General features: G+C 45.8%; 1 protein-coding gene across 5 annotated transcripts in view; it reads right to left on the bottom strand.

Annotated features, from left to right (window-relative positions):
- The window catches only part of Cracdl (CRACD like), a 125722-nt gene that overhangs the window by 56178 nt on the left and 43830 nt on the right, over positions 1-25714 (bottom strand). For 2 of the 5 annotated variants that reach the window (XM_075980406.1, XM_075980407.1), the window contains exon 1: positions 8015-8474. The exons of 2 other annotated variants lie outside the window; for them this stretch is intronic. In XM_075980406.1, coding sequence (XP_075836521.1) covers positions 8015-8088 — 74 coding nt within the window. In that variant the 5' untranslated portion in view covers positions 8089-8474. Of the gene's footprint in view, positions 1-8014; positions 8475-9513; positions 9610-25714 lie in introns of those variants that run through there. One more of the 5 variants, XM_075980409.1, reaches the window with a different exon arrangement.

Genomic DNA, 25714 nt, shown 5'->3' with positions numbered 1-25714 from the left:
ACTCTTGATCTTGCTGTCTCCACTTCCCAAGTGCTGGCAATACAGACATGCAACCACACATATCTTTCATGTTATTTTTTGCAGCACAATCAGCTTCAGTGACATCAATTTTCATGCAAACAATGTGACTTTGCTCTTCTTAATGGTGTGTGTGAGGACACACACACCATTAAAATATAAATATATCACACACACACACACATGCCAACCCATCTGTTGACTGGCACCTAGGTTCACTCAGTGGCATGGAAGTGCTACAATAAATATGGATGTACAGGCCAGTGCCTGACTTTTAATAATTGATAGAACAAACGGGCAGTGTGCCAACAGGATATAAAAGACTTGAAGAACAACATTAACTAGACTGATCAGGACTCTACAGATCACCCCACCTGGCAACAGAAAACATAGCAACTGAATGCACAGCCTCCTGAAGATCACATGAAATTCTCCCTAGGACACAGCACAAGGTCATAGCAACTCTACATACACTTGAAAGGGTTAAAGTAGAACACAGTATGTTTTCTAACAAAAGTTAGGGAAGGCAGATAGAAAATATAATCACATGAAAATTAAACAAGAAAATGACCAAGATAATGGCTCTATATTAATTTCAGAAAAACTGAAAATTTTAGATAAGAAGTGTCATTTAATAATGATAAAATGATCAGTCTATCAAGATAATATGTCTGTTATAAACATAAAGATTAAGACATTAAAAACGAGAATCCACATATTCTTGGAACAAAAAATTGATAAAATGGAGAGATGATTCAATTATAACGGTGACTTCCACAATCAGGGTTCTCTTTCAATAACTGGTAGAACAAATATTGGAAATTCACAATACACAACTATTGTGATCAATTATATTACTCCATTTATAAAAATGTATTTAAACATACAATAGTAAAAAACAATCTTAAAAAATAATAATAAAAATAAAATACTACTCTACACTCTCAAATCTTATCAAAGGGGCTGTAAAGATGGCACAGAGGTTGGGAGTGTTTGCTACAATTATAAAGAGCAGAGTTCAAATCCCTACACCCAGCGCTCTGAGGGAATGAATGTTCTCTTCTGGTCTCCAAGTACAAAGGCATAGGTAGCATATACACCTTACACATCTCTCTCTCTCTCTCTCTCTCTCTCTCTCTCTCTCTCTCTCTCTCTCTCTCTCTCTCTCACACACACACACACACACACCTTCAAAACATTTACAAAGCTACTGTAATAAGATCTCACCTAACTGACAAACAGATATAAACCCAGAGATTAGAAACTAGAGCCAAATGCAAATGCATACTAAAACAGCCAACTATTTTTAACAAGGATGTCAAGGTAATTCAATGAGGAAAGGACAATCTTTCCAACAAATTATCTGGGACAAGTAGAGATCTACATGCAAAAAAAATGTAATCTGTACTCCTACCTCACAACATGCGTAACATTACATACAGGGGACCACGGAGCTAAATATAAGTGCCAAAAGTCATTAGAAGATAATGGGAGAACATGCCTAATCTACTGTTGGGTAATAATTACTTCGATGTGACATTCAGCACACAAAGAGGGCAGAGTTATAAGATCCGACTTTCTCAAAATGATAGGCTGTTTGTTTCAAAGGACTATCAAAGTGTAAAGACAACTGCGAAGAGAAAGTATTTGGCCATCATGTTTCTGATAAGGGAATAGACACAAAGGTACATAAATAATTCTTACACAAGTCTATTCGAAGCAGTGTATTTCAAACCAAAGGTTGTGAACAGGAACTTGTACAGAGGAGGTTCATGAAAATATTCTTAATGACACCAGTCATTAGTCAAATCATGAGTCAAAACCGCAGTGAGCTACTACTGGCTCATTAGAACGGCTGTAATCAAAGACATGGACAACACATGTGTGAAAGTAGTGAAAATAAAAAACCCTAGAACATGAATTCATTGCTGATGAAATGGAAAATGTCACAGTCGCTTTGGAAAAGTTTGGCAGCTCCTTCAAATATCAAACATAAAATCACCACAGGGTCACAACTCCAGTCCTAGGTGTCAAATAAAAGGGAAAGAAAGGCTGGTTGTCTTGGCTTTATGTTTAAAAACCACTTATGAGTGAGTGAATGTGGTAATTGTCTTTCTGGGTCTGGGTTACCTCACTCAAAATAATGTTTTCTAGCTCCATCCATTTTCCTGCAAAATTCAAGATGTCATTATTTTTTTCTGCTGTGTGGTACTCCATTATGTAAATGTACCACATTTTCCTTATCCATTCTTCGGTTGAGGGACATTTAGGTTGTTTCCAGGTTCTGGCTATGACACACAAAGCTGCTATGAACATAGTTGAGCACATGTCCTTGTGGCACGATTGAGCATCCTTTGGATATATACCCAAAAGTGGAATTACTGGGTCTTGAGGAAGGTTGTTTCCTAATCTTCTGAGAAATCACCACACTGACATCCAAAGGGGCTGTGCCAGCTTGCATTCCACTGGCAATCAGAGAACTTAGACAACAATGAGGACACTAAGAGAGACTTACATAGATCTAATCTATATGGGAAGTAGAAAAAGACAAGATCTCCTGAGTAAATTGGGAGCATGGAGACCTTGTGGGAGGGTTGAACGGAAGGGGAGAGGCAGGGAGGGGAGCAGAGAAAAATGTAGAGCTCAATAAAAAGGAAAAAAAAGGGAAAGAAAGCCATAGTGCCATAGGGAATTCTGGGAAGACGGCGGGGGAAAGAAGAGAGCAATGACAATAGGTAGAATCTGTCTGATGTAACTCGTTTGAATCTGGATTCTAATAAAGGCTTAACAACTTCCAAGAGGAGCTGTGGACAGCAAATCCAGCTAATTTCAATCAGGTTCTGCTCTTAGCACAGCAGCACTTACTCAAGGGTCAGGTCCGCAGCCCAATGGTAAGCAATGCGTGTTCCAGGAGCAGCCTGCGCACAGTTGGTAAGACCCAGAAAGGGCAGAGAGGACTCTGTCCTTCGCCCTGAGCATCTTTGCTTTGGCTACTGATGTGGGTCACAATGAGGCAGACAAAGAGGTAGAGGCCACTGTGGTACTTTGGTAAGACTCTTTTTCTAATACTCTTTCCAGAAAATGGATAAATTTTCAAGGATTGAATGTGCCCCCCACCCTTCTCCAGGCCTTTACTCTTCTCTTTGCTCTGAGAGATAGGCCTTAAAGACTAGGTCCTTCGAAACGATTCAGATATCAGTAAAATTAGTCACTGTGATACCCAGGGAAAGGTGCAGCCACACTGATCATCAGCACAGACAGCCTCCAGCAATCAACCAGACGACTAATGGTAGCAAGACAAAACAAAACAAAAACAAACAAATAACAACAACAGAAAAGCAAACTTCGAGGAAAGAGAATCTGAGTTGTATAATGGCTACATTATTAACTGTACCGTACAATTGTCAGTAACAATAATAACAAGATCAGAGGGGATTCAAAGGAACAGAAAAATACAGCTCATTCAAAGGATTAAAAAGAAGCCAACCGAATGCCTCTGAGAAGACCTGATGGTGGCTACCCTAAGACAAAGACTTGAAACAACCATCTGAATTAGGTTCAAAAAGCTAACGAAAGATGCAGAGAATATCAAGAAAACAATGTGGGAACAATATTGAAATATCGACAGACAACCTGAGAAGGAAGAGCAAAAAAAAAAAGTACAAGGAATTAAGTGAAAAACTGACTAGACAGCTTCAAAGGAAGATCGGAGTGGGCAGAAGAATGAACGGGCTTGAAGTTAGGACAAGGCGAAGTAGTGAATCCAAAGAAGAGGAAGAAAGAAGATGGGATAGAAGTAGATATAGTACAGGGGACTTGTGACAATTCCCCCAAGCTAATAAACATCTTAGAAGCTGGGCTACATTCAAGTTGGCTGAGTTGATGACACACATTATCATCAAACTATTGGAAGACAAAGATAAAATGTCTTAAAATCAGCAAGAGAGAAATTAAGACACGTGAGAGGAACCACCTTTCCCTTGCAGCACTTAAACCAGAGTGAAATATTATTAGACCACCATTAAATTCTGTTCATTAGTTATAAGCTTTGTCAACATCGTTCCTTTCGATGTTGTAAAAGTTCACCAGAAACACAGACTAGATCAAGGATTGCTGACAATGGGAAGAGGAGCATTATGGGAAGACAGAGCAGGTCACTGCTAATGGGCAGAAGGTTTCTTTTGGGGAGTTTACATGTTCTAAAATCAGATCATGTTCACATACATACAACTGTTCAAACTCACTGTACTGTGTAGAAAGGCTAACATTATGGTATGTCTAATGTCAACAAAGTTGTTGCCAGAGGGGGATAAGGATGAAGGAAAGGCACTTTTCAGAAAGAGAACCGGATACAATCTGTCCCCAACAAATTCATGGACTGGAGAGATGGCTTGTTGGTGAAGAGTGCTCCCTGCTCTTGTGAGTTAGGTTGCCAGTACCCTATCAGACAACCTATAACTGCCTATGCTCCAAGGGATCTGACCCCTCTTCTGGTCTCTGGGGGCACTGCACAAACATGCATCTACCACACACACACACACACACACACACACACACACACACACACATTCACTCACACATAAGCACACACTTACATGCATGCACTCACACTCTCTCACACACAATTTTAAAAACAGCTACTAGAGGAAAGATGTGGTGGATGGAGATGTCGTCAGGAACAGAGAGTGATAGAAAGGTGGGGACATCCAAAGATCATCAGGAAGAGGCAGGCTGGACTCCAATCAGAAGCCCCTACACAAACAGCACAAGTCCACATCTCAGCCCTGCCCTCCCCATCCCAGATACCCACGTCCTTCCAGGCCAGCATCTTTACAGATGTCGTCCCCTCAGATGGGATACCAGGTTCCCTACTTCCAGCTCCACAGTGGTCTCACCGACCCTGCTCATCTTCAGACTTTAGCTTTGACTACCTTGGAAGGATCACAGGCCCCCTCAGGGTGATCCAGCACCTCCTTCAACAGGACTGCAAGAGTCCCTGCCCTTTGCACTCGCAGGGCAGATTTGTTGGGTACTCATGACCTTGTGTGATTCCCGACCTGGTGTCTGCCTGCAGATGCACACCTGCTCCCATAGCCGGTACACTTAACCAATCTCTCCTCTTGGGAAAAGAAAAAGACAAAAATAAGTTATGACTTAAACCATTGTTCTCCAGTGAGTCATGCGAGGATCTGCCTTCTCCCTTTTTTTAGAAAAAAAAAATAAGTTTCACATTATTGAGGCACATGGAATGTGCAATTCTCACAAAGTTCTTGTGCAAAATCTCTGCTGAGAAACGGTGCCAGCTCGCTGCTTAATATTATTATCCTCGGGAACAGAAGAACCGGACGGCTGTACCACGGAACAGAGGCGGTGACTTTGAGACTGGATGTCACTTAGTCTACATGTCTCTCTGTGACAGATGCCTGCCTGTTCAGAGCAGATACCTGGCTGTGACCCTTCTTCCACCGGATGTCAGGAAGAGGAGGCGGCAGGGACAGACCTACACTGACAGAGGGTCCTGAGCAAGGGGCTCAGATGCGGGGGACACCTAGAGCCCGCACCGAGTAGAGAAGGGAAAGTAAAGGAACTGGATGGCCTGTCAGTGTCGGAGCTTCCTGAAATCTTTTAATTAATTCCCATCTTAAGTAATAATAATAAACCTTGGCCTGGAAATAAATACAAGCCATCCCCTTTCTTGCTAAGTATGTAAATTTGAAAGTAACTATGAAAAAAAAAGATGAGGTTAGGTATTAGTAGGGCACCAAAAGCACAGGGGCACTAGAAACACTGTCCAATGGATGAATGAATGGATGAACCACTGCTTAGTATCACTCATTAGAAAAAAGATAATTTCCTATTAAAAATGAGATAGCGTGCACATCCTGTTCACAATTCTACTGCCCAGGCCACCTCACACTCCCAGATTTGAGGGACCGTGCCTGGCCATGTCACAGTTCCCTACCCTGAGAGGTATCCCGTGTCCCCTCACACTACAGTCAGACAGAGCTGAAGCCTGGTGGGCTCTGAGGGGCTGCTGTGAGAGAGTAAAGGATTATGGGGGCAGAGGAGGGCCTGGTTTAGAGGCTCTTGCCTCTCCCTAGGGTTCCTTTACGCTGTGGTCAGGACAGGGACGGCACAGGCAGAGAGACAGCAGGAGGCGTCAGGCCACAGCTCTTGGGAGTGTTTCCTTGCAAACAAAACACACGACAGCCCAGCCACTCACAAAACAAACAGCATGGCTTATGAGCACACAAATAGGATCTTATGTAAGACAGACTACTGCTTTCCGAAAATTGCATAACGCTTGATTTGGTGGTAGCCAGAGACCCTATAAGCAGGCGAATTAGTTCCTTGGTGGAAGTCACATGACCACTCTAGCCTGACCAGCTTGGTCACATGTCTCTACCACACAAACACAGTGGAGTGAGATCCACTTCCTAGATGACACTGGACAATAGTGCCCGCAAGACCAGGAGTGAAAACATTAGTTTAGACATTTTCAGGTTGTTAGTATATGTTAGCAAATATATATATATTTCAGATTTCTGACCAAACCATTACTTCAAAAATAGCTAAGCATGGGAGCTTCAAACTTTTACAACCTTATTTTAGAAATTCTATTTACATTATTCTTGGGGAAATATAATATAAATCCTGCTAATGCTGGGGCGTGTCTTGCAATGATACCTTTAACCTGAACACTCTCAGTCTTGAGACATGAGCCGTCCCAGGGGCCGACTGCTGAACACATGCATGATGGACAGGACCTTGGATTCTGGGCATCCGGAACATCTTTACAAGCTGGCTTGTTTCTAATTTTCTGAGCATATTAAGGTAACACACCCCTTACTCACGCATACACGGAAATGAATGCTAGCGTTTTCCAGAGTATTACGTGTATGACTGGTGCTCCCGCAGGTTAGCAAGTGCCTATCGGAGGAGACATAGGTAGGAAAACACGATCCAAAGCCTATTAGTAAGGCAAGCCACTGCGCTACCCTGGACCATTCAAAGCAGGCGGAATCAGACATGAAGGTGCAGCAACTATCAGTAAACTCCCTGTGAAACAGTAGCAAAGACGAAGGCTCATCTACACACGGCTTTTCCATTAGATAGCATCCGTAAGGAATCCCTGAGTTACTGGGTTATTATTCATATGTAACGATATTTAAAAAAAAAAGAGGCTCAAGTGGTGGATTATCTGACTAAAATCCTCAAGGATGGCAAGTAGGCCCCTTCCAAAGATCAGCTTCTCAAGGCCACCCACCCAGCCCGAGGGCTGACGGATGGACAGTCTCCTGGACACAATGGAGGCTGCCATACCAGGAATTCCAGTTGGGGTATGAGACATACAAAGTCTTTACTTCTGCTAAGTAAGTGAATTTAAACCAGCCGTATCTACGCTTCCCTCTGCACCCAGTGCACTGAACTACAAGGTGCGGAGAGGCAAAGATGCCTCGGGGATGAGGTCAGTGGGCTGGAAGAGGTGGCTATATGCACAGGAGCGCAGGCAGGGTATCATCCACAGATGAATCTGTCAGCTGGGAGCCAGCCCTTTAATGCTGAGCTTCAAGTAGTAACTGCAATGTCCTTTCTTCTTGACCTCTGGCTTCCGTCCCTCCACTCCAAGGATATCAATTATGCCATGTAGACCCAAGGTACAAGCATGAGGCAATAACACAGAGAGCACTCTGTTTACCTAGCCTTCCGTGTCTCTCCTCCTCCCTCCTTCTCCTTTCCTTCCTTCCTTCCTCTTTCTCTTGCATCTGAATTTGTGTGAAAGGAAAATTATTTTGCTCCAAAATCCACACCACTGGAGAAGACAGGATAAAGTACATAAGAACACAGATCACAGATATTCTGGAATATAAGACACTAGGTGCTGAAGGTCTGGTCTCAGTCTCAAGGACGGGCAAGTCCCCGGGCCCTGGCAATGACCAAGTGGCCTGCCTCTCTGGACTCACCCAACCTCACCACCTTGCTCTTGGGGGCGCACCTGGGGTCAGGCCTGACGCATTGGTAAAAGGCAGCCATCTTCCTGAGCGTGCAGCGAGCCTCTGACTCTCTCATCCTTCTGGAAACTAGCAGCAGGGAGAAGAGTGGGCCTGCCTGTCCACCCACGAGGGGTTCAGGGCTCTCAGGACACCACTGGGCACTGGGCACAAGTTCTTGTCCCTGTTCCCCCAGCAACTGCTCAGAGCCATGAGGAAGTGGGGTCTCTGCCAACCACGGCGCTGGGCGCTCCGGAGCTCCTTGGGCAGGTGTGCAGGCACAGGGCAGCTACAGGTTTCTGAGACTCACGCTCCAGTACTTCCTTCTCCCGAGGGCCAGGAGTGGGGGTGGCCTGACTCCTTGGGGAGTTGGTCTGGAGAGGTTGCCGCCTGCCTCACCGTGACTGGAGTCGCTGCTGCACCACAGAGAACAAAACACAACAAACACGGGGCATTGTCTCACTGCGCTCCCCGGGAAGTGGCAGAGGCTGAAGTCAGGGCTGTAACCTCTGGCAGGAATGAAGACAGTCTAAACAGACACTTGGCTCCTCCCCTTGGCTATCAGACTATTGAACCAAGGCTCCCAGGAAACCGGAATTCCTCCCGGGTTGAGTCTCACACTGAGGAAAGGAGAAGGCTGAAGCCTGTGGCGACCAGAGGATTGTCTCCCAGGAAGAGATTTCTCAGTTGTGACAGCTCAGATCACCACGCAGGAGAGAATGAAGCTGGGACAAGGACAGCTCAGTGATGGGCAGGACCACACCCTGGCCAGGACTGCTTAGTTATGTACCCCTCTGGGCCTCTATTTAAACCTAAATCTCCTACCGGTGAAGAGGAACTTTGGGAGGGCTAGATGACCACATCTCTGTATTCTTCCCAGCGTGGCCACAAGGAACACACTCCTCTCTCTCGCTTTCTTCATTATTCTATCTCTTCAGTTGGCTGACTGAGGACAGGGTGTCCCCAGCCTAGGTGTCAGGCTAATGGCCCAGGCTTTGAACCTAACAACCTCCATGTGAGGAAGATCAGAGCCTGGAAAGAGAACAGACCTAAGGCAAAGAAAATCTAAGACATGTTCTGAACTGAGCCACTTCCATTCTCGTGCCTGAGCCACACTGCCCTTCCTGCCCCACCAGGCCACTCTGCAGAGCAAGGGGCGGGTGTGGGGTAGGGACACGCCCATCTTCACCCCGCAAGCTGCTTCCCAGCGTCCCCTTTCCTTTTAGTTTTGTCTTTGAAGCTTATCACGATTCCTTGGGTGCCACACATTGGCGAACTGCTTTTCCCGGGGCCTCCTAAATGCCGCTTGTAGTGGTGTACAGTCTAACTATGTTCCTCATGTCCCCCAAAAGCATTTCCCCCGGCCCCCGCCCTGCTGTAGACCACATCTGGCAGGTGTAAAACCACGCCTACCCAAGAAGTCGCCAATGCCAGCCTCTCTGGCTGGGCTCTCTGCCTCTCCCTGCAGCAAAGCCAAGAACTTAGTGACATCCTCTCTGCCTACCTGCAGCTGTCACTTCAAAATAATAGACTCCAGCAACCAGTCTGACAGGGCCGCCTGACTCAAGTTCAGCAGAGCCGACTGCCGGCTGCCGAGGGCTGCTACAGTCAGCAGTTTCTAAGCAACGTCTCAAGTGTTGACACGAAAGCGCTAGGCAACTAATGAGTGTGGGGTGTGACTCTGTATTATTAAAATCCAGGCAGCACTATGACTTCTGAGGGTGGTTCTAAAAAAGTCCCTTTTCTACTTTCCAAAATTGCTTTATACAGAACTCTTGCCCAGAAGTTTACAGTCTAAAGAGAAAACTGGGACAAGAACAGCGAATGGTGACAAAAAAACAGGGGACCCCCAAGGGCTCTGGAGATCATCGGTACCCTTCTTCTCTTTGTGTGGGGTTAGAGTCTGCAGACTCACCATTGCCACCTCTCCTGCCTTCTCTTAGGGAGAAGGACGACGAGCTGACAGACAGTCCCGTGTGTCCAGGGGAGACTCAGAAGCCCATGCAGCGGAGTGAAAAGATCGACGTGACAGGGACAGGACCTCCGGGCTGCTGCTCCTAAGGAGCAGTATGAATTAGCAGCAAAGGAGGCAAAACCATATGACATCTACATCTACACTGGCAGTTTTACCCAGTGGAGTCAGACAGATTTGAGTTTAGGGGACCATGTGGTGGTTTGAAAGAAAATGGTCCCCGATGGAAACAGCACTATTAGGAGGTGTGGCCTTGTGGGGGCACAGCTTTGAGGTCTCTTTTGCTCAAGCTTCCCTGTAACAGTCAGTCAACTTCCTGTTGCCTTTGAGTCAAGAGGTAGCACTCTTAGCCGTTTCTCCAGCACCACATCTGCCTGCACACTACTGTGCTCCCCGCCATGGTGATAATGGACTGAATCCCTGAAACTGTAAGCCAGCCACCTCAATGAAATATTTTCTTTATAACAGCAGTCCTGGTCATGGTGTCTCTTCACAACACTAAAAACCCTGAGACAGGCCACTATGCCACGTGCCAGCTCTTGGGGGTGACTTGCTTCCTCTCAGGCACATCAGAAGTGCTTTCTCCCTGCAGTGGCTTAGCATCCAGAATGGTGCTCAGCACAGAATGGCCTGGGGGGGGGGAGCTGTGGCATCTTGTGGTTGTACCTCTGCATGTCCAAGGATCAAGCTTCCCAGAAAAGCAGGAAGGCTGATGAGAGGTAGGTCCTGACACAGTCCTCTCAAGCCTTGGCACACATCTCCACCTCCCAGCATGCTCTCTGGGGCACACTGGGCACGTTTTACATGGCTGCTCATTTTTAACCAAAGTATCCAGGAATTACTCTTTTTGTTGTTGTTCCAATGTCTAAGCCATATATCTCTATGATGAAGACTAGTAATATCTACGTGTATTTTTTTAAAACACAATTTATAAACTGCAACAGAAAATATTTTATGTAAAAATATCTAATGTTTTCATAATAGGACCTCTGTCTCAGTCTGTTTTTTCTTTCTATAACAATAATACTGAACAATCTACATACTGGATAATTTATAACGAATAAGGGTTTATTTATCTAGTAGCTCTTCTGGGACATTCAAGGTTGGTGGGGACTCGAAAGAATCTTGAACAGCCTAGGATACCACACCATGAGAAGAACACACATGAGACAGAGCCAAACTAGTATTTAGTTGCTTGCTTATTGTTTTTTTTCGAGATAGGGTTTCTCTATGTAATAGCCCTAGCTATCCTGAAACTTGCTCTGTAGACCAGGTTGGCCAAGAACTCACAGAGATCCACCTGCCTCTGCCTCCCGAGTACTGGGAGTAAAGGCATGTCCCACCACATCTGGCTCAAACTGGCTTTTCTACAGGCCCACTGAAGTGACTCATGGCATCATGGATAGGTCAATTCATTCTTAAAGATCTTACCTGCAATTCTCTTTCCCTGTGTCTTTTATTTTGCAAGTGTCTCTGCGTGTTGGTATGTGTCTGCATGTTTACATTTACAGGTACACACACACACACACACACGCACACATGCCTACATGGAGGCCAGAGGCTGAGGTCTGGTACCTTCCTTAATCACTTATATATTAAGGAAGGGTCCCCATTTGAACCCAGAGCTTGCAGATTCAGCTAGTTTAGCTATCCAGCTTGTCCGCTTGTCTCAAGGACCCCCTTTCTCTGTCTCCAGAGTGCTGGGATTATAGGCAGGCTGCCATATCCACCTGGCACTTACATGAGTTCCCAGGGATCCAAATTCCAATCTTCAGGTTTTTGAGGCCAGTGCTTTATCTATAGGCCAACTCCCCAGTCCATTCATCTTTTAATGCCTCACAATGGTTGGGAGGTCCTTCTGTCTATGTGTTGCTTTTATTGGTTAATGAATAAAGAAACTGCTTTGGATCTATAGCAAGGCAGACCTTAGGTAGGCAGGCAAAGCTAGGTTGAATGCTGGGAGAAAGAATGGTGGATTCAGAGAGAAGCCATGGAGCTGCTGGAGACAGATGCTGGGAACTTTAGCTGGTAAGCCACAGACATGTGGCGATACACAGATTAATAGAAATGGGTTAAATTAATATGTAAGAGTCAGCCAATGAGAACCTAGAGCTAATGGGCCAAGCAGTGATTTAATTAATAGGGTTTCTGTGTGATTATTTCGGGTCTAAGCTAGCTGGGTGGCTGGGAACCAACAAGCAGCCTCTTTCCAACAAGTTGGCACGCCAAACGGGGTGAACTAAAATACACATAAAACCCAAGAAAGGCCGGGCGGTGGTGGCGCACGCCTTTAATCCCAGCACTCGGGAGGCAGAGGCAGGCGGATCTCTGTGAGTTCGAGACCAGCCTGGTCTACAGAGCTAGTTCCAGGACAGGCTCCAAAGCCACAGAGAAACCCTGTCTCGAAAAACCAAAAAAAAAAAAAAAAAAAAAAAAAAAACCCGAGAAAGCTTGAAAAGAAATTCTAGACACAAAACCACAAGCAGCTTCTTGTTGTTTGCTGGCAGCATGCCATAGCTCCCTTAAGAGAGGTTTCCCTGATTCAGCCACCTTTTGAAATGCTGGCTTTCTGGGCCTTGCTGCCAGCATGACCTCTGGCTCTTTTGAGAGATGGAGCATTTGGATGGGGTTTGTGAGCAGACTGCTGTAGCTTGCTTAATGGTAACATGGACTGGCTGTGTGCCTGAGAATGGGGCTGTGTGCATGGCTCTCAGAGGCACTAGTGGCTCCACCATGCTGGACTGGGTGGGCAAGCAGGCAGTACCATATATGCCATAGTAATGGTGCAGCTTAAATTTTAGACTGGGCAGACAAGCAGGAAGTACTGTATATACTATGGCGCAGCTTAAGTTTTAAGAAGTGCTTAGCATTTTAAAAAGCGACCCTGGACAGTGAAGAATTACAGATATGCAATAAAGACAAATCCAGATGAGTCATAGTGTTGGATAAATGTACATAGGCTTGGAAGAGAGAAAAAAAGAATATAGAGAGTCATAAAATAAAGTTAATGCTTAAAAAAGGGTGAAGTCTTTAAAGAGACAAAGTACAGATATTCATAGATTAAAAAGAGTAAAGAAAAATAAGCCTAGTAAAAATGGAAAATTCACAGAGAATCTGGATTATGTATATTATTGTGTTATCTTTGAATTTTTTGACTGTGAATGAGCTAAGTACAGAGAAACATTTCATTGCATGGGATGCTAAACTAAACCAGCATGCATATTATAAAGGTATCCTAACTTGTAAATTTGGGTCTAAGGATATGTTGCTTTAGAAATGAGGTTCTTCTTTTGTTTCCACAGAAGATGAGAATGTGTGGATTCCTTCCAGACTGGTGTGGTTTGATGGAACAAGACCTCCCGAAGGTATCTGTGAACACCCCCAAAAATTACTATGTCCAACAATTGCAGGAAGCACTATGGAGAAAACTATGCCCATATTCCCATATATTGTCTATAAGTGTTTGTTTACATTTAAAGGGGGATATGATATAGATATGAATAATTTGCATTGGTATGGATCTTGGTTTATTGATACAAATTTGAGGTCAATTTTGTTATATGTATATGTAGTTCTGATCTTGATTAAGGTATTGTGTTTGTATAGCTCATTTAAAAATGTAATGTATAATTAAAAATATGTTAATAGATACTCATCTATAATAGTCAAGCTTGTAGTCATGTTAGTTAGATTTTCTAGATGTATAGAGATATATTTCAGTTAGATAGGTATTCTTCAAATCTTTCAGAGACCTTCAGAATATGACATTTAAAAAGTTTAAGAACTTAAGACTTTTCATGACAGTTGAGACACATCTGCTCTTGGCAGCACCAAGCTACTTCAAGAGGATGATGGGCATTGAAGAGGCTCCTTATGGATTGGCCATTTGGGCAGGAGACTGATCTTGCCTAGACTGCTTGATAAACTGGACATGCAGGACCCATAGAGAAATGACTGCTGAACTTGCCTAAAGGTGAGATGGTCCTTGGGGGTTCCTATTATATGAAAGAGTCTGCCAGATGTTCTGCAGGACACAGAAGAAAGTGACTGACAAACTGCCAATATAGGCAGAACTGTCTTTGAAATTTCCTGCCTCATGGAAAACTCTGCTGGATACTATGGTCCTGTAGGCTGAAGATGGATGCCCCAACAGTACAGAAGAACTTTGGGTGACTGTTCAGGCCACGAGATGTCTCTGTCAATTCTAGAATTTTGAAAGTTGCTTACAATGCACTTTCTGCTTACTTAGGTAATATTATATCCTTCTGGAGTCTTTGATGGAGTTGAAGAATTTATAGTTATAATTATAGTTTTCCTTATTTATGATAAAAGATAAAGTAGATATAAGTATTGTAACTGTGATTCTTGCTTGATAACTGTTTTGTTATATGCAATTTTACTATGTTAAAGTTAAAGCCTTCCTTTTTGTTTAAAAAGAAAAGGGGAAATGATGTGGGAAGTCTTTCTGTCTATGTGTTGATTTTATTGGTTAATTAATAAAGAAACTGCTTTGGACCTATAGTAAGGCAGAACTTAGGTAGGCAGGGAAAGCTAGACTAAATGCTGGGAGAAAGAATGGCGGAGTCAGAGAGAAGCCATGGAGCCACTGGAGACAGACGCTGGGAACTTTAGCTGGTAAGCCACAGCCACGTGGCTATACACAGATTAATAGAAATGGGTTAAATTAATATGTAAGAGTCAGCCAATATTAGAACCTAGAGCTAATGGGCCAAACAGTGATTTAATTAATATGGTTTCTGTGTGATTATTTTGGTTCAGGGCAGCTGGGACAACCAACCAGCCTCCTTCCAACATCACAAAGGAGATTAAACTTCAACTTGAGTTTCGGTGAGGACATTCAAACACAGCAACATCCTAGACTCCCTGTCATCACTTTATTCAGAAGGATTATCACAAATGAAGTAGGTCCTGGATAGTTCCTATTTCCTCTCATCTAATGCTCACACCCATCGGGGTTCAAAGCTTGAGCTCAATATTGCAAGAGAAGGATACAGGGTCTCTGGGGTTGGACAACTAGTCCAAGATCCCTGAGCCAGCAACTGAAAATCTGAAGTTCAAATCAAAGCCTGTACATCACCCAAGTGTGTGTCTATCCAATGATGGCAGCTACCTGCAAAAAAAAAACACTGGCCAAGAGCTTGAGGGATTGGTCAAGTTCCATCCCTTTGGGGCTGGCAACCAGACAGGCTGTATCTAAATCTTTTTAGACTTTATCCTGCTGTGTTGATCATTTCTCTTCTGGGGCATTTGTCCTAAAGAGATAAATGAAGGGAACATCCTAGGGACTCATTGTTGTGACACATAAAGATCTCAAGACACAACTAGTGAAAGTCACATTATGAATGTGGGAGAATGCCCACGGTAAATTGCAAGGCGGCGTCAACATCTTCTGAACATCAGCATCATCATCTAAGAACCTGATGAACAAGGATTCTATCTTAGTCAGTCTGGGCTGAGGCCTGGGACCCTTGATCTCTGAGATACCCCCAGGTGATGTCGATGACACTGCCCACACCCTTCCTCTTATGACAATGTGCTGCAAGGTGGTGCAGGCAGAACCTATTTTTATGACAAGGAAGATTCTCTTAGGTGGAAGTGTAGCTATGTAGTAGAACCTAGTATGCATGGGGGCTCTGGGTTCAGCGACCAGCTCTGAAAAAAAGAATAGCTTATACCTAGTAGAAAGGAAGGGAGAGGGCTGAAGTCACATCTGGGTCATGGACCCTGCATTGGAAATGCTCACCATTTCACTAGATGGTGTCAATTTTCTCACTGAATGTATATTTTTGTTCATAATTAGAATATGCTCCAACAGTTCCTTGTAAAGATGAGTCAGGCTTGAGTTTGGAGCTGGGTTATTTTCCCTCTCCGGGGCTCTGTTCCCTCCCTCAGAAACTTTTGGGAGGCTGTGAGTATTCAAGCAGGGCCTGTGTTTGAGTTTCCACTCTGTGTCTGGCACACAACTATCAGTCTCAGCCCTCACCCCTCCACTGTTGGAGATGACAAGCCATACTGGCTTCCTTATCTGTCTTCATATTGTCTCTGCCACAGAGCTGAGAAGAAGCTTAGAGCTTAAGAGTGCCTGCCGTGCTGCAAAGGAGACAGCCAGCTTGCCCAAGGCAGTCAAGAACCTTCCAACCCAGCCAGAACTTCCCTTTTCAGCTCCATTCTCCACAGCCCTTCTTGCACACCCCACACAGTAGCTGTGCTCTGTCCACAGGGCAGAAACAGGGCCTAAACTAGAGTGGCCGATGACAGGAATGCAGCCCTGGGGTCCAGCTATCTGGAAAACAAGCTGAAGGGGCCTCACATCAGGTACCACTAAGCAGACCTACCCCATCCCCCAAGGGCAACCCTCACCCATGCATAAATTTCTAGGCATGGCATTATGATTTACCTCAGCTGAGGCTGTCTAAACAACTCTGGGAGAGAAGATAGGTTTGTGAACCCTAAAGTTGGCTGGTTGGTTGGTTTTAAATAGGTGCAACTTAGTTAAGTTAAAAAAAATTATGTCAGAGATGTTTACAATGTCATTGATACATGCATCAGCTTCTGAATCTCCCCTTAGATGGGTGTTGCTCAGATTAACCTTTACAAGTAGCTGTTGCCATGTTACATATTCTTTTGTTGATTCATATCTCAAAAATGCTGTCACACACACACACACACACACACACACACACACACACACACACACACACACACACACAATCTGCCGTGGACCACACGGATATTGAACCAAGTACCTTAAATGGAAAGAGGTCCCATAAGGCTCTGTCCCATGCACAAGCTTCCATTGTTCTCTCCAGCAGAGTGTAGCTAGGGTGAGAAAGCAAGGGTGGGGCTGGAGAAACAGCTCAGAGGTTAAGAGCACTTGCTGCTCTTGCAGAGGACCTGGGTTCTGTTCCTAGCACTCACATGGTGGTTCACAATCTACCATAACTCCAGCTCCAGGGGATCCAATGCCCTCTTCTGACCTTCATGAATACCAAGGCATCCCCACAGAACCATTACTTACATACAGGCAAAGCATCACAATAAAAAAAAATAAGATAAAAAAATCAAGAAGCGGAGAAAGAAAAATGAATAGGAGGAAGAGCAAGCTCCAGAGTAGCTCCCCTCTGAAAATAAGAAGACAGCAGAAATTGTTCCATATCAGGCTATATGGGGTCAGTTACCATGAGCACACCCCATTGAACCCCTACCCTCTCCCAGAATGCAAAAGAAACCATTTGAGAACTTCTTCAAGATGGGACCAAGTGCTGTGACCTCTTCTCAGGCCCTTGACAAATCTATGCTGCAGAAATGAGGAGGTTGGGGAGCTAACTGGAAGATCCCCTGGTGAGAGGTGGCTCAACCAGTAAGTGTCTTCTGCTTTGGTCCGAGGCCAGCCTCCTACTGCCATCAGCTGTTACCCACCATCCCACCTTAGGGCAGCCCAAGCACAGGTCACAAAGACATGGGTACTTCCTACAAAGAACGGCTTGTTCTCCCTGACTGTCAATGTCACTTTCAGCTGAAGTCACAGACACAGACTGAGGGACCACTACCACACCAACTCTGTCCCCCAGATCGTGTGAGCACCGTAACCCCACTCCTGGTAACCTATCTTGGGCCTGACTACCTCCATTTTCCTCTTCCTGGGCCCATGAGACACCAGCTAATCACCATGCAGATTACATACATATGCAAAGTCATATAGCAAGTCATTTCCCACACTGCATTGCCCCTCCCCACAGCTGCCGCAGTTAGGTACTGTGAGGTTGGGGCCATGGACAGAGTGTGCTCCAGCCCCTCATCCAGCAAATGAAGGCACAGCTACAGAGAAAGCCTTTGCTTGGGTTTGTGATGAGCTGATTGCAAAGGCACAACTAGGTGCCTCGCCACCTAATTTCCAGCTCCCTGCTCTTCTTCCTGATGCCATGGTGGCTCTCAGTGAAGCCCAGCGGACTAAAAGCACCAGCTTTATCCTTCCAGACATTGTGTTCCCAGGCGACAGTTGTCAGGCTTGTCAGTCACTCTGCAGGGTATGAGGAGGCAGGTCCTATCTCTGACAGGAAAAAAGAAACATCCCAGCTGACAGACAGAACAGGAGAGAACGGAACAAGCCTGGGCCAGCAGAACTGTTATCCAATGTCCTATTACCCACAGGAAGCTCGGTGCAGAACTACCCTGAGGGTAAGAGACGTGAGCACAGAACTCAAATCAGGAGCATCAGGAATCACTGGGAATAATGTGAAGTGAGAGACTAAAAAACCCATTTCAGCACTAAGAACAGAAATAACGGGTCAAAGGTGACGAGAACCAGCTGGCTAGTGGACTCTACATTTGCCCTGGGGGGTAGGTGGGCAGGCTGGTGGGCTGTGGGCTGGAGGGCACCAATACCAACAATTTATTCAAACATATTGAGCACTGTTGCTAGTAACTGGGACCTGTCTATCTGCTGGCTTGCACTTAGTCAACTCCCAAGTTTTCCTCCAACTAACTTGATCCCAAGAGAAGACACACACCTGCCAGATGGCTTGTCACACTCAGGAGCAAAGCCACAGTGTCCCAGGGCTCATCCTGGAAGGGCATCTGAGTTTAGAGCCAAATGTGGAGATTTTAAGAAATAATGAAATTATCAAACCCCAAACGGTACATTTGTCTGCATTTTTAAACTCAGCAAACATGCAGGTCGTATTTTAATGCCTTTTTAAGTCTAAAATCACCTGGGTGGGTTAGCAACTTAAAAGGTATTAAATTAGCTTCTATTTTAACTTTAATCTAAAAATAGCTTAGCCAGTCAGTACAAATGCACTACACAGCTTAAATCTTCCCCATCGTGTTACAAGCTGCTGGTGTTGAAGGCAGGTTCATTCCTTATTGACAGGGTTTTTCTCCAAGAGTTGGGACCTAGTAAGGGCCAACTTCGTAGTCACAACACAGGACGCATGCGCTAGACTACAATGAATAGTTAGACGTTTAGATGAATGTATTGGACCTTTCGTTTTAAAGTCGCCACTAACCACAGCTTCTGCTTTAGGAGAGGCCTCATTTTTACCAGAAGGAAAGGTGAGGCAAAAGGGCACCACCGGCACCACTCTCCTATGGCCCGTCCTTGGCAGACATTAACAATCTATCACAGCGTCATTCTCTGGACTGCTCACAGTACAATACTGAAGACAGCTACTTACTGCCAGCTGCTCGGATCTATATGTGACTACAGGACATTAGCAGAAACACTGATAAATCTGTGGAACTTGGTTCTAGCCTTCTAATGTCACCGACAAGTTGAGTAGCTAGAGGACAATCTCAGGTGGTGCGGTCCCTCAGGAGCTGGCCACATGACCATTGTTTTAATGAATTTTAACAAGGTGAGTCTCTCACTAGCCCAAGACGTACCAAGCAGGCTAGGATGGCTGGCCAGTAAGCAGTGAGGGTCTGCTTGTCTCTACGTCCTCAGTTTTGTTATTTCAACCACATAACACCACACATGGTTTTTTATATGTGGGTGCTGGGGATCAAATTCAGTTCCCTACTTTTGCTTTACTGACTGAGCTATCTCTTCAGTCCAGAACAAAGTTCTTTTTCTATAAAGATGTTTTACTTAGATAACACATGACACATGTTTGAGCTGACGCCAATATACATCTTATTTTGTTTATTTTGTTTTTTCGAAACAGGATTTTTGTGTGCAGCTCTGGCTGTATTGGGACTCACTCTATAGACCAGGCTGGCCTCAAACTCATAGAGATCTGCCTACCTCTGCCTCTCAATTGAGGGATTAAAGATGTGCGCTACCACAACCTAGCAATTATTTTAAAAATATACTTCTCATCGGGGTGGTGGTGGTGCAGAGGCAGGGGGATATCTGTGAGTTCAAGGCCAGCATGGTCTACAGAGTGAGTACCAAAGACAGTGAGGGCTATACAGAGAAACTCTGTCTCAAAAAACCAATCAACCAAACAAGTCTAGTTATCAAATGTTTGTTGTCCAGAAAAAAACAAGCCATGATAATACCACAAAGCCCCTCCTACCATCCTTGCCACGTGGTCCCAATTGCCACATCTATTCCTCTGCACGGTCTCCAGGGGCCAGGTGAGCCCTCTGCCGTGCCCACATACGCCAGCAGCCTCTCACAGCACCTCAGTCATAAGAAATCTTTCCTCTGCCTGGACAACCGGCAAGTTCTCTACCTACTCACAGTTTGGTTTGCACACATTACTCTCCTGGACTTTGAGGCTTGTGGGGGACATCTGGTTCTTTTATATTTGATGTCCTAATTTCTTCACTCAGTATGAGGCTTGGCAAATATGATTCAGGAAGCCTCATCATCTAGGTTTAGAAAACGCAAGGAGAGCGTTAAACAGAGAGCAAACCTTCACTCATTACAAACAAACTGTATTATTTGGAAATTTCACACATGGAACAACATACCTTTGCTCACTTCATATGTCCCCCAAGACCCCTACATCTCATCTCCTTCCCAATTTCACGTCTTTCTCAATACTTGTCTTTAACCCACTCTGTCTAATTACTGCTGCTCATAAGCACGTGGGCATGGGTCCATCCACCAGGCCACGGAGAACTTACCCGTGGCCAAACTCAAAGAAAAGTGATTCTCCTTCTCACAGATGCCAATAGCTTGCCAGCTAGTGGTGGGACCCAGGGAGCTCTTCCCTTCTCTGTGCTGGACATTTTAACTGACTGGGTCTTGGGCTGGGTGCCAGTGCTTTTGTGATCTCTAGTGTGCAACAGTCTTCATGTCCAGAGGGCAGCGCTGCGTCGCACCCTTTCACATTCTTTCCACTCCCTTTTCTGTGATGTCCCCAGCCTTGGATGGGGGGTGGGGGTAGGAGATAGATGGTCTACCTATGGCTAAGCACTCAGAGTTGTTCTCAGCGCTTTGAACACCAAGGAATCTCAGCATTAACTACTACCCACTGCCATAATACGCTTCTCTGACCAAGGCTGGGGGCAGCACAGCTATATGGTTAGAAGCATAAATATTTAGAAGGTAGTTTGACAAAGTGACCGTTTAGAAGAACATCAACAGTCACACACTAAGACCTATGACTTCTCTAGTCATTGATTTGACCGTGTTTATAATACCAGGCAGGAAACCACTCCTGCGGAGGAAGCCTCAGATACAATCAAGACAGCAGTGGGTATTATAACAGGGGGCACACCTAGGTCTATATTGTAGCACGCAGGGTTGGTGTGGGATAAGACCACTGATGTTTGTTTTGCCTTAGCAGCCTCCACAGCTCTTTCTGGCACTAGGAAAGCTGGTCAGCATGGAGATTGTCTTGGTCAGTTTGAGATTGATTTCTCTATTCCTTACAACCAAAGCGTGTGGTATGTTCAGCAATAATGTCTCACTATCTAGTTACGGCAGGCAGCCAAGGGCAATGGCACTAGCCTGTGCTGTTTTCAGTGTCTCTGAAAACCCTCTGACCAGTAACTTGTAGAGACGTTGCCTGGCGCTAAGATTTTCATCTAACGGTGCATGTCTTGAGAGAAGCATCATTTACTAATATGGGGCACTTTGCTTTAAACTTCATTAAAATATCTTTAATGGGTTTACAGACTAGTGGGGTTCCATAAAGCTCCTTCATAATCCTTAGTTTGGGTTAGCTCCCCGCCACCCTCTGTCCCCATCACAGTCGTAACAAAGAACACTCACTTTTAGAAAGCTTTATCATGTTAACTTTCTTCTAAACAGCTAAGACAAAAATTATTCCCAAATAGTTCATTTTGTTTGAGCCATTTGGTAAGATTCTCTGACAAAATGCCCCAGTGTGATTCAGATGCGGGGGCTGCTTTAGGATGACATAAATATCTCCCTCTTCTGTAATTCCAAAGCATCGCATTTGGAGAACAGGGACATGGAGCAATACGGAGACACATTTGGCTCATTATGTGCAAACACCTAATATTCCAAATCACTCCAGCCTCCGTATTTCAAAGACTTAAAAAAGCAGCACCCCCCTATTTCGAGGGGGGGTGGGCACAGTATACAGACGCCCACACCTCTCGGCACTTAATGTCTCTTGGGTCCAGTCGGATCCTCAATTAGTCTGAAAAATCTTTGAAGATGGTACCAAAAAGCTTGATGGTTCCTGCACATGCCAAGCTGTGATGGCACCACGTGGATACTGAATAAACTCAGAGTTACTGATATAAGGACACAGAGTACATAACTCCACTGGCAAGGGTCATTTGCAACAATGCCGTGGGCATGGTGCTCCCTTGGGGGAACTGCCACACTCCACTGACTGGTGCACAAGAGAGTGACCAAGGAAGGTAAGTAGAAGCCCAGAATAAATAAGGACACTGGGGGTTTCTCAAACCTTCCCCTTCCAGTAAGCCAAAGTGTGACAGTCACACAGCTTACCATGAACTGCAACTCTTCTAAATGTCTTCTCCTGGATTCAACTGAACTCAACACTAGGAATATCTCACCTAAGCCAGGCAACAGAATCCTGCATCACCAGGCACACTAAGGTAGGGGTGTGGTTCAGGGGCTTGCCTGACATAAACTCAGACTTGGGTTTGATCTCCACCCAGCACAGTGCACGCACACATGTGCACACGTGTACACACACACACACACACACACACACACACACACACACACACTTCAGAGTCCGGTCATCAGGTGGCAAGTAGGACTGGAAAGAAGCATCAGTACACAAGGGGGGGGGCTCTCAAGTTCATAGGCCATGGGACTCCTATTTCTATTTGGGGGTGCCTGCTCCTGAATCATAACAGGGTTTCCAGCTCTCTGGCATGAGGTCAATAGAGAAGAGGGACCCTAAAAGTTCTTATTCCACACCCCCATTTTACCAAACTTCTGGCCAGGGGCAAGAAGGTTGCTATGGCAAAAGGCCACAAGAACCACTGGACAAACATCTATAGTTCTGGGCTCTAAGGGAAGAGAGGAGTGTCAGGAGAGCCCTAGGTGGGACACTGCTTGGAACTTATGAATAGGTACCTTTAAGACCACTTTGAGACATCCCCTATCTTTAGGGGACAAAGTTCCTCCCTAAGGACTCCACTCCCAGGGGTGCTAAGGCTCAGGGGACTTGCTGAGTTCCTTTTCACAGTTCCAGGCTCTGAGAGGGCGGCAAACCAGGCTGGGACCTTCCTCTTTAGAAAGCCTGCCCTCCAGATGGTGGTAGGTGCTCTCTTGGGGGTCCCAGAGGCTTTCTGACTGGCAAGCTAGATAGAGTACTCAGGAATGGGAGGCTGGTGGATCCCATTTCAGTTTCTACCCATGGGCCAGAGTCCATGATGATAGGACCTGTCACAGATGAATGTACACATCCATCAGGGAGATTCAGAGGCATCCCAGAGGGGACGCTAGTGTCCCTGACTCTCACAGAGGAGCCTGGGGTACAGCAACTCAGTCCACTTGGGAACTGGTCAGAGCCACACACCCTCAGCTTTCATCCACATAATTGAACAGGACCCTCAGGAGATCCAAACGTGAGAAACGTGGCTTTTAACCAGCTGGCTCTCAGTGGGACTCGGGGGTCAGTCCTTTTTAAGTTCCCCCGTGATCTCTGGTGGCAGCCACGGTGAGGCAACTATTCCAGAGGTTTGTCAAGGGTTTTGGATGTGACCTTCTCTGCATTAGGTGAGCTCAACTGAGGTGCTGTGGGGATACACCCCAGATATAAATACGTAGTGTGCTGCAGAAAGACAAGGAGCTCAACACCTGCCTCCTGCAGACACGGAAGTTAGTCATCCCTTGCAGGCATCTTTCTGGTGCTGGAAGCAGGGAACACCATCTTTGGGAAGAGGGAGGGGCCCCTCAGAATCGTCTCAGTCTATTCTGAGAGTTGCTTCTTACAGCACAGGTTCTGGTTAGTCTTGGAAGCCCCACCCTCCATTAAAACTGTCAATCAGAGTTTGCAGAGAAGGGCAGGATGCAGAGAAACCAGGAAGGGAACAGTAATGGTGATGGATCTAAAGCGCAGGGGGCGGGGGGTGGGGGGTGGACCAGGAACGCTCAGTTCCATGTCCAAAGTTACGGTTCCCACACATAAGGCTTTCCCTGAGAGCCCCTGGAGGCCAAGGACAGGCCAGCAGAGGTGGAATTTCGGCCAGTATTCAGCACACAGTGCACAGCACCTAAAAATAAGGACCCACAGGTAATGGATTAATGATCATTTACGTTTCCCCTCACTCAAAAGGAATTTGACTCCTAGGCACCGTTGGGGAGAGGGGACTGTGCTTTGAGAAGAATTGGAAGCTAGGTTGGTTCTCCCAATGGGCTAGAGTCTCAGGGATCCCAGGAGACTCTGCTAAGGCCACATTCTTAATCCACACTGTAGTCTAAGACAGGAGCCAATGGTGTGGCTCAGGCTTGAGAGATCAATCCAATGAAAGCTCTTGCATCTCCTGGGCAAGCATGTGGTAGGCTTCAGACCAAGGAGAGGGAGTTTCAGAGCTTTCTGGCATTGTTGGAAGTGTTTTTCTCTTGAGCCTGGCAGGACGTCTGCAGAGGAAACAAACCAACACACCTAGAGACCCCCAAGTCCTGGATGAAGCTATTCGTGCAGTCAGCTATATGAGACTTCTGTGTGTTCTGACAGCCTCATATCTTCCATCAAGAAAGAAAGCATCCGTTCAACAGCCTCAGAGTGAGGCAGACACAGGCAGGCAGTGAGCAGCAGCATGACTCTGACAGAAGCTGTGGTGGAGGATGTTCCAGAAAGTGAGCCTACAATACCTCCAGTGGGACCTGAGACTCAGAAGGAAGAGAGCCCCAGCAGGGATCTGAGGAGTCACCAGTGGTCCAGAGTATGCTAGGCCACCAAATCCAGAGGGACTGTAACAAGGAAAGACACAATACTACCCTAAAGAGAGTGCCAGAGAGGCAGGAAGATTAAGGTTTTGATGGGTTGGACTGATACACAGAGGACCAATCATATTCCTCTTAACCAGACCCCAAACTCTGCACCCATCTTCAGGACTCAGAAGCACCTACTGTGTGCCTGGCACTGGCTGGAATTACCCGACTCTGCACCCACCTCCTAGGGCTCAGTTGCTACCTACTGTGTGGCCACCAGCTGGAATTACCCTTGATCTGCACCCACCTCCCAGGATTCATAAGCACCTACTGTGTGCCCAGCACCAGCTGGAATTACCCCTGCCTCTGTATCATTCTCCAAGACCTCAGAAGCACTTACTGTGTGCCCGGCACTGGCTGGAATTACCCCCGACTCTGCACCCACCTCCTAGGGCTCAGAAGCTACCCACTGTGTGTCTGGCACTGGCTGAAATTACCCCTGACTCTGCACCCACCTCCAGAACTCAGAAGCTATCCACTGAGGCAGTGGCTGGAATTATTCCCAGCAAGCAGTCACTGCTGGGACTCAAGCTGTGAGTTGTGTTTCCATGGTACCTGCTGATCCCAGCCAGGGCCTCTGTACACTATGGGAGTGCAGTAAGGGGCAGCAGCGAGTTGCTCCCACCAGCTCTGTAGTCCCTTGGGAAGAACGTCTTTGCACAAAACTAATACAAAGTGCAGCAAGTACCGTCAACCAGATGTGTTCGCTTTCCACCAGGCACAGAGAATGGCACATCTGGGTCTGACTAGAGCCTAAAGAATTCTACTTCACTGCCTTCCCCACAGTCCTGGTGTCACTCACCAGCCTGTCACAAGAGGACGACGAGGTCTGTCACACAGACTGTTGTTCCAGACCCAATGAGATGACGT

This window comes from Microtus pennsylvanicus, chromosome 7, assembly GCF_037038515.1.
Source record: "Microtus pennsylvanicus isolate mMicPen1 chromosome 7, mMicPen1.hap1, whole genome shotgun sequence".
Taxonomy (NCBI): Eukaryota; Metazoa; Chordata; class Mammalia; order Rodentia; family Cricetidae; genus Microtus; species Microtus pennsylvanicus.
This window is presented reverse-complemented; position numbering and strand designations above follow the sequence as displayed.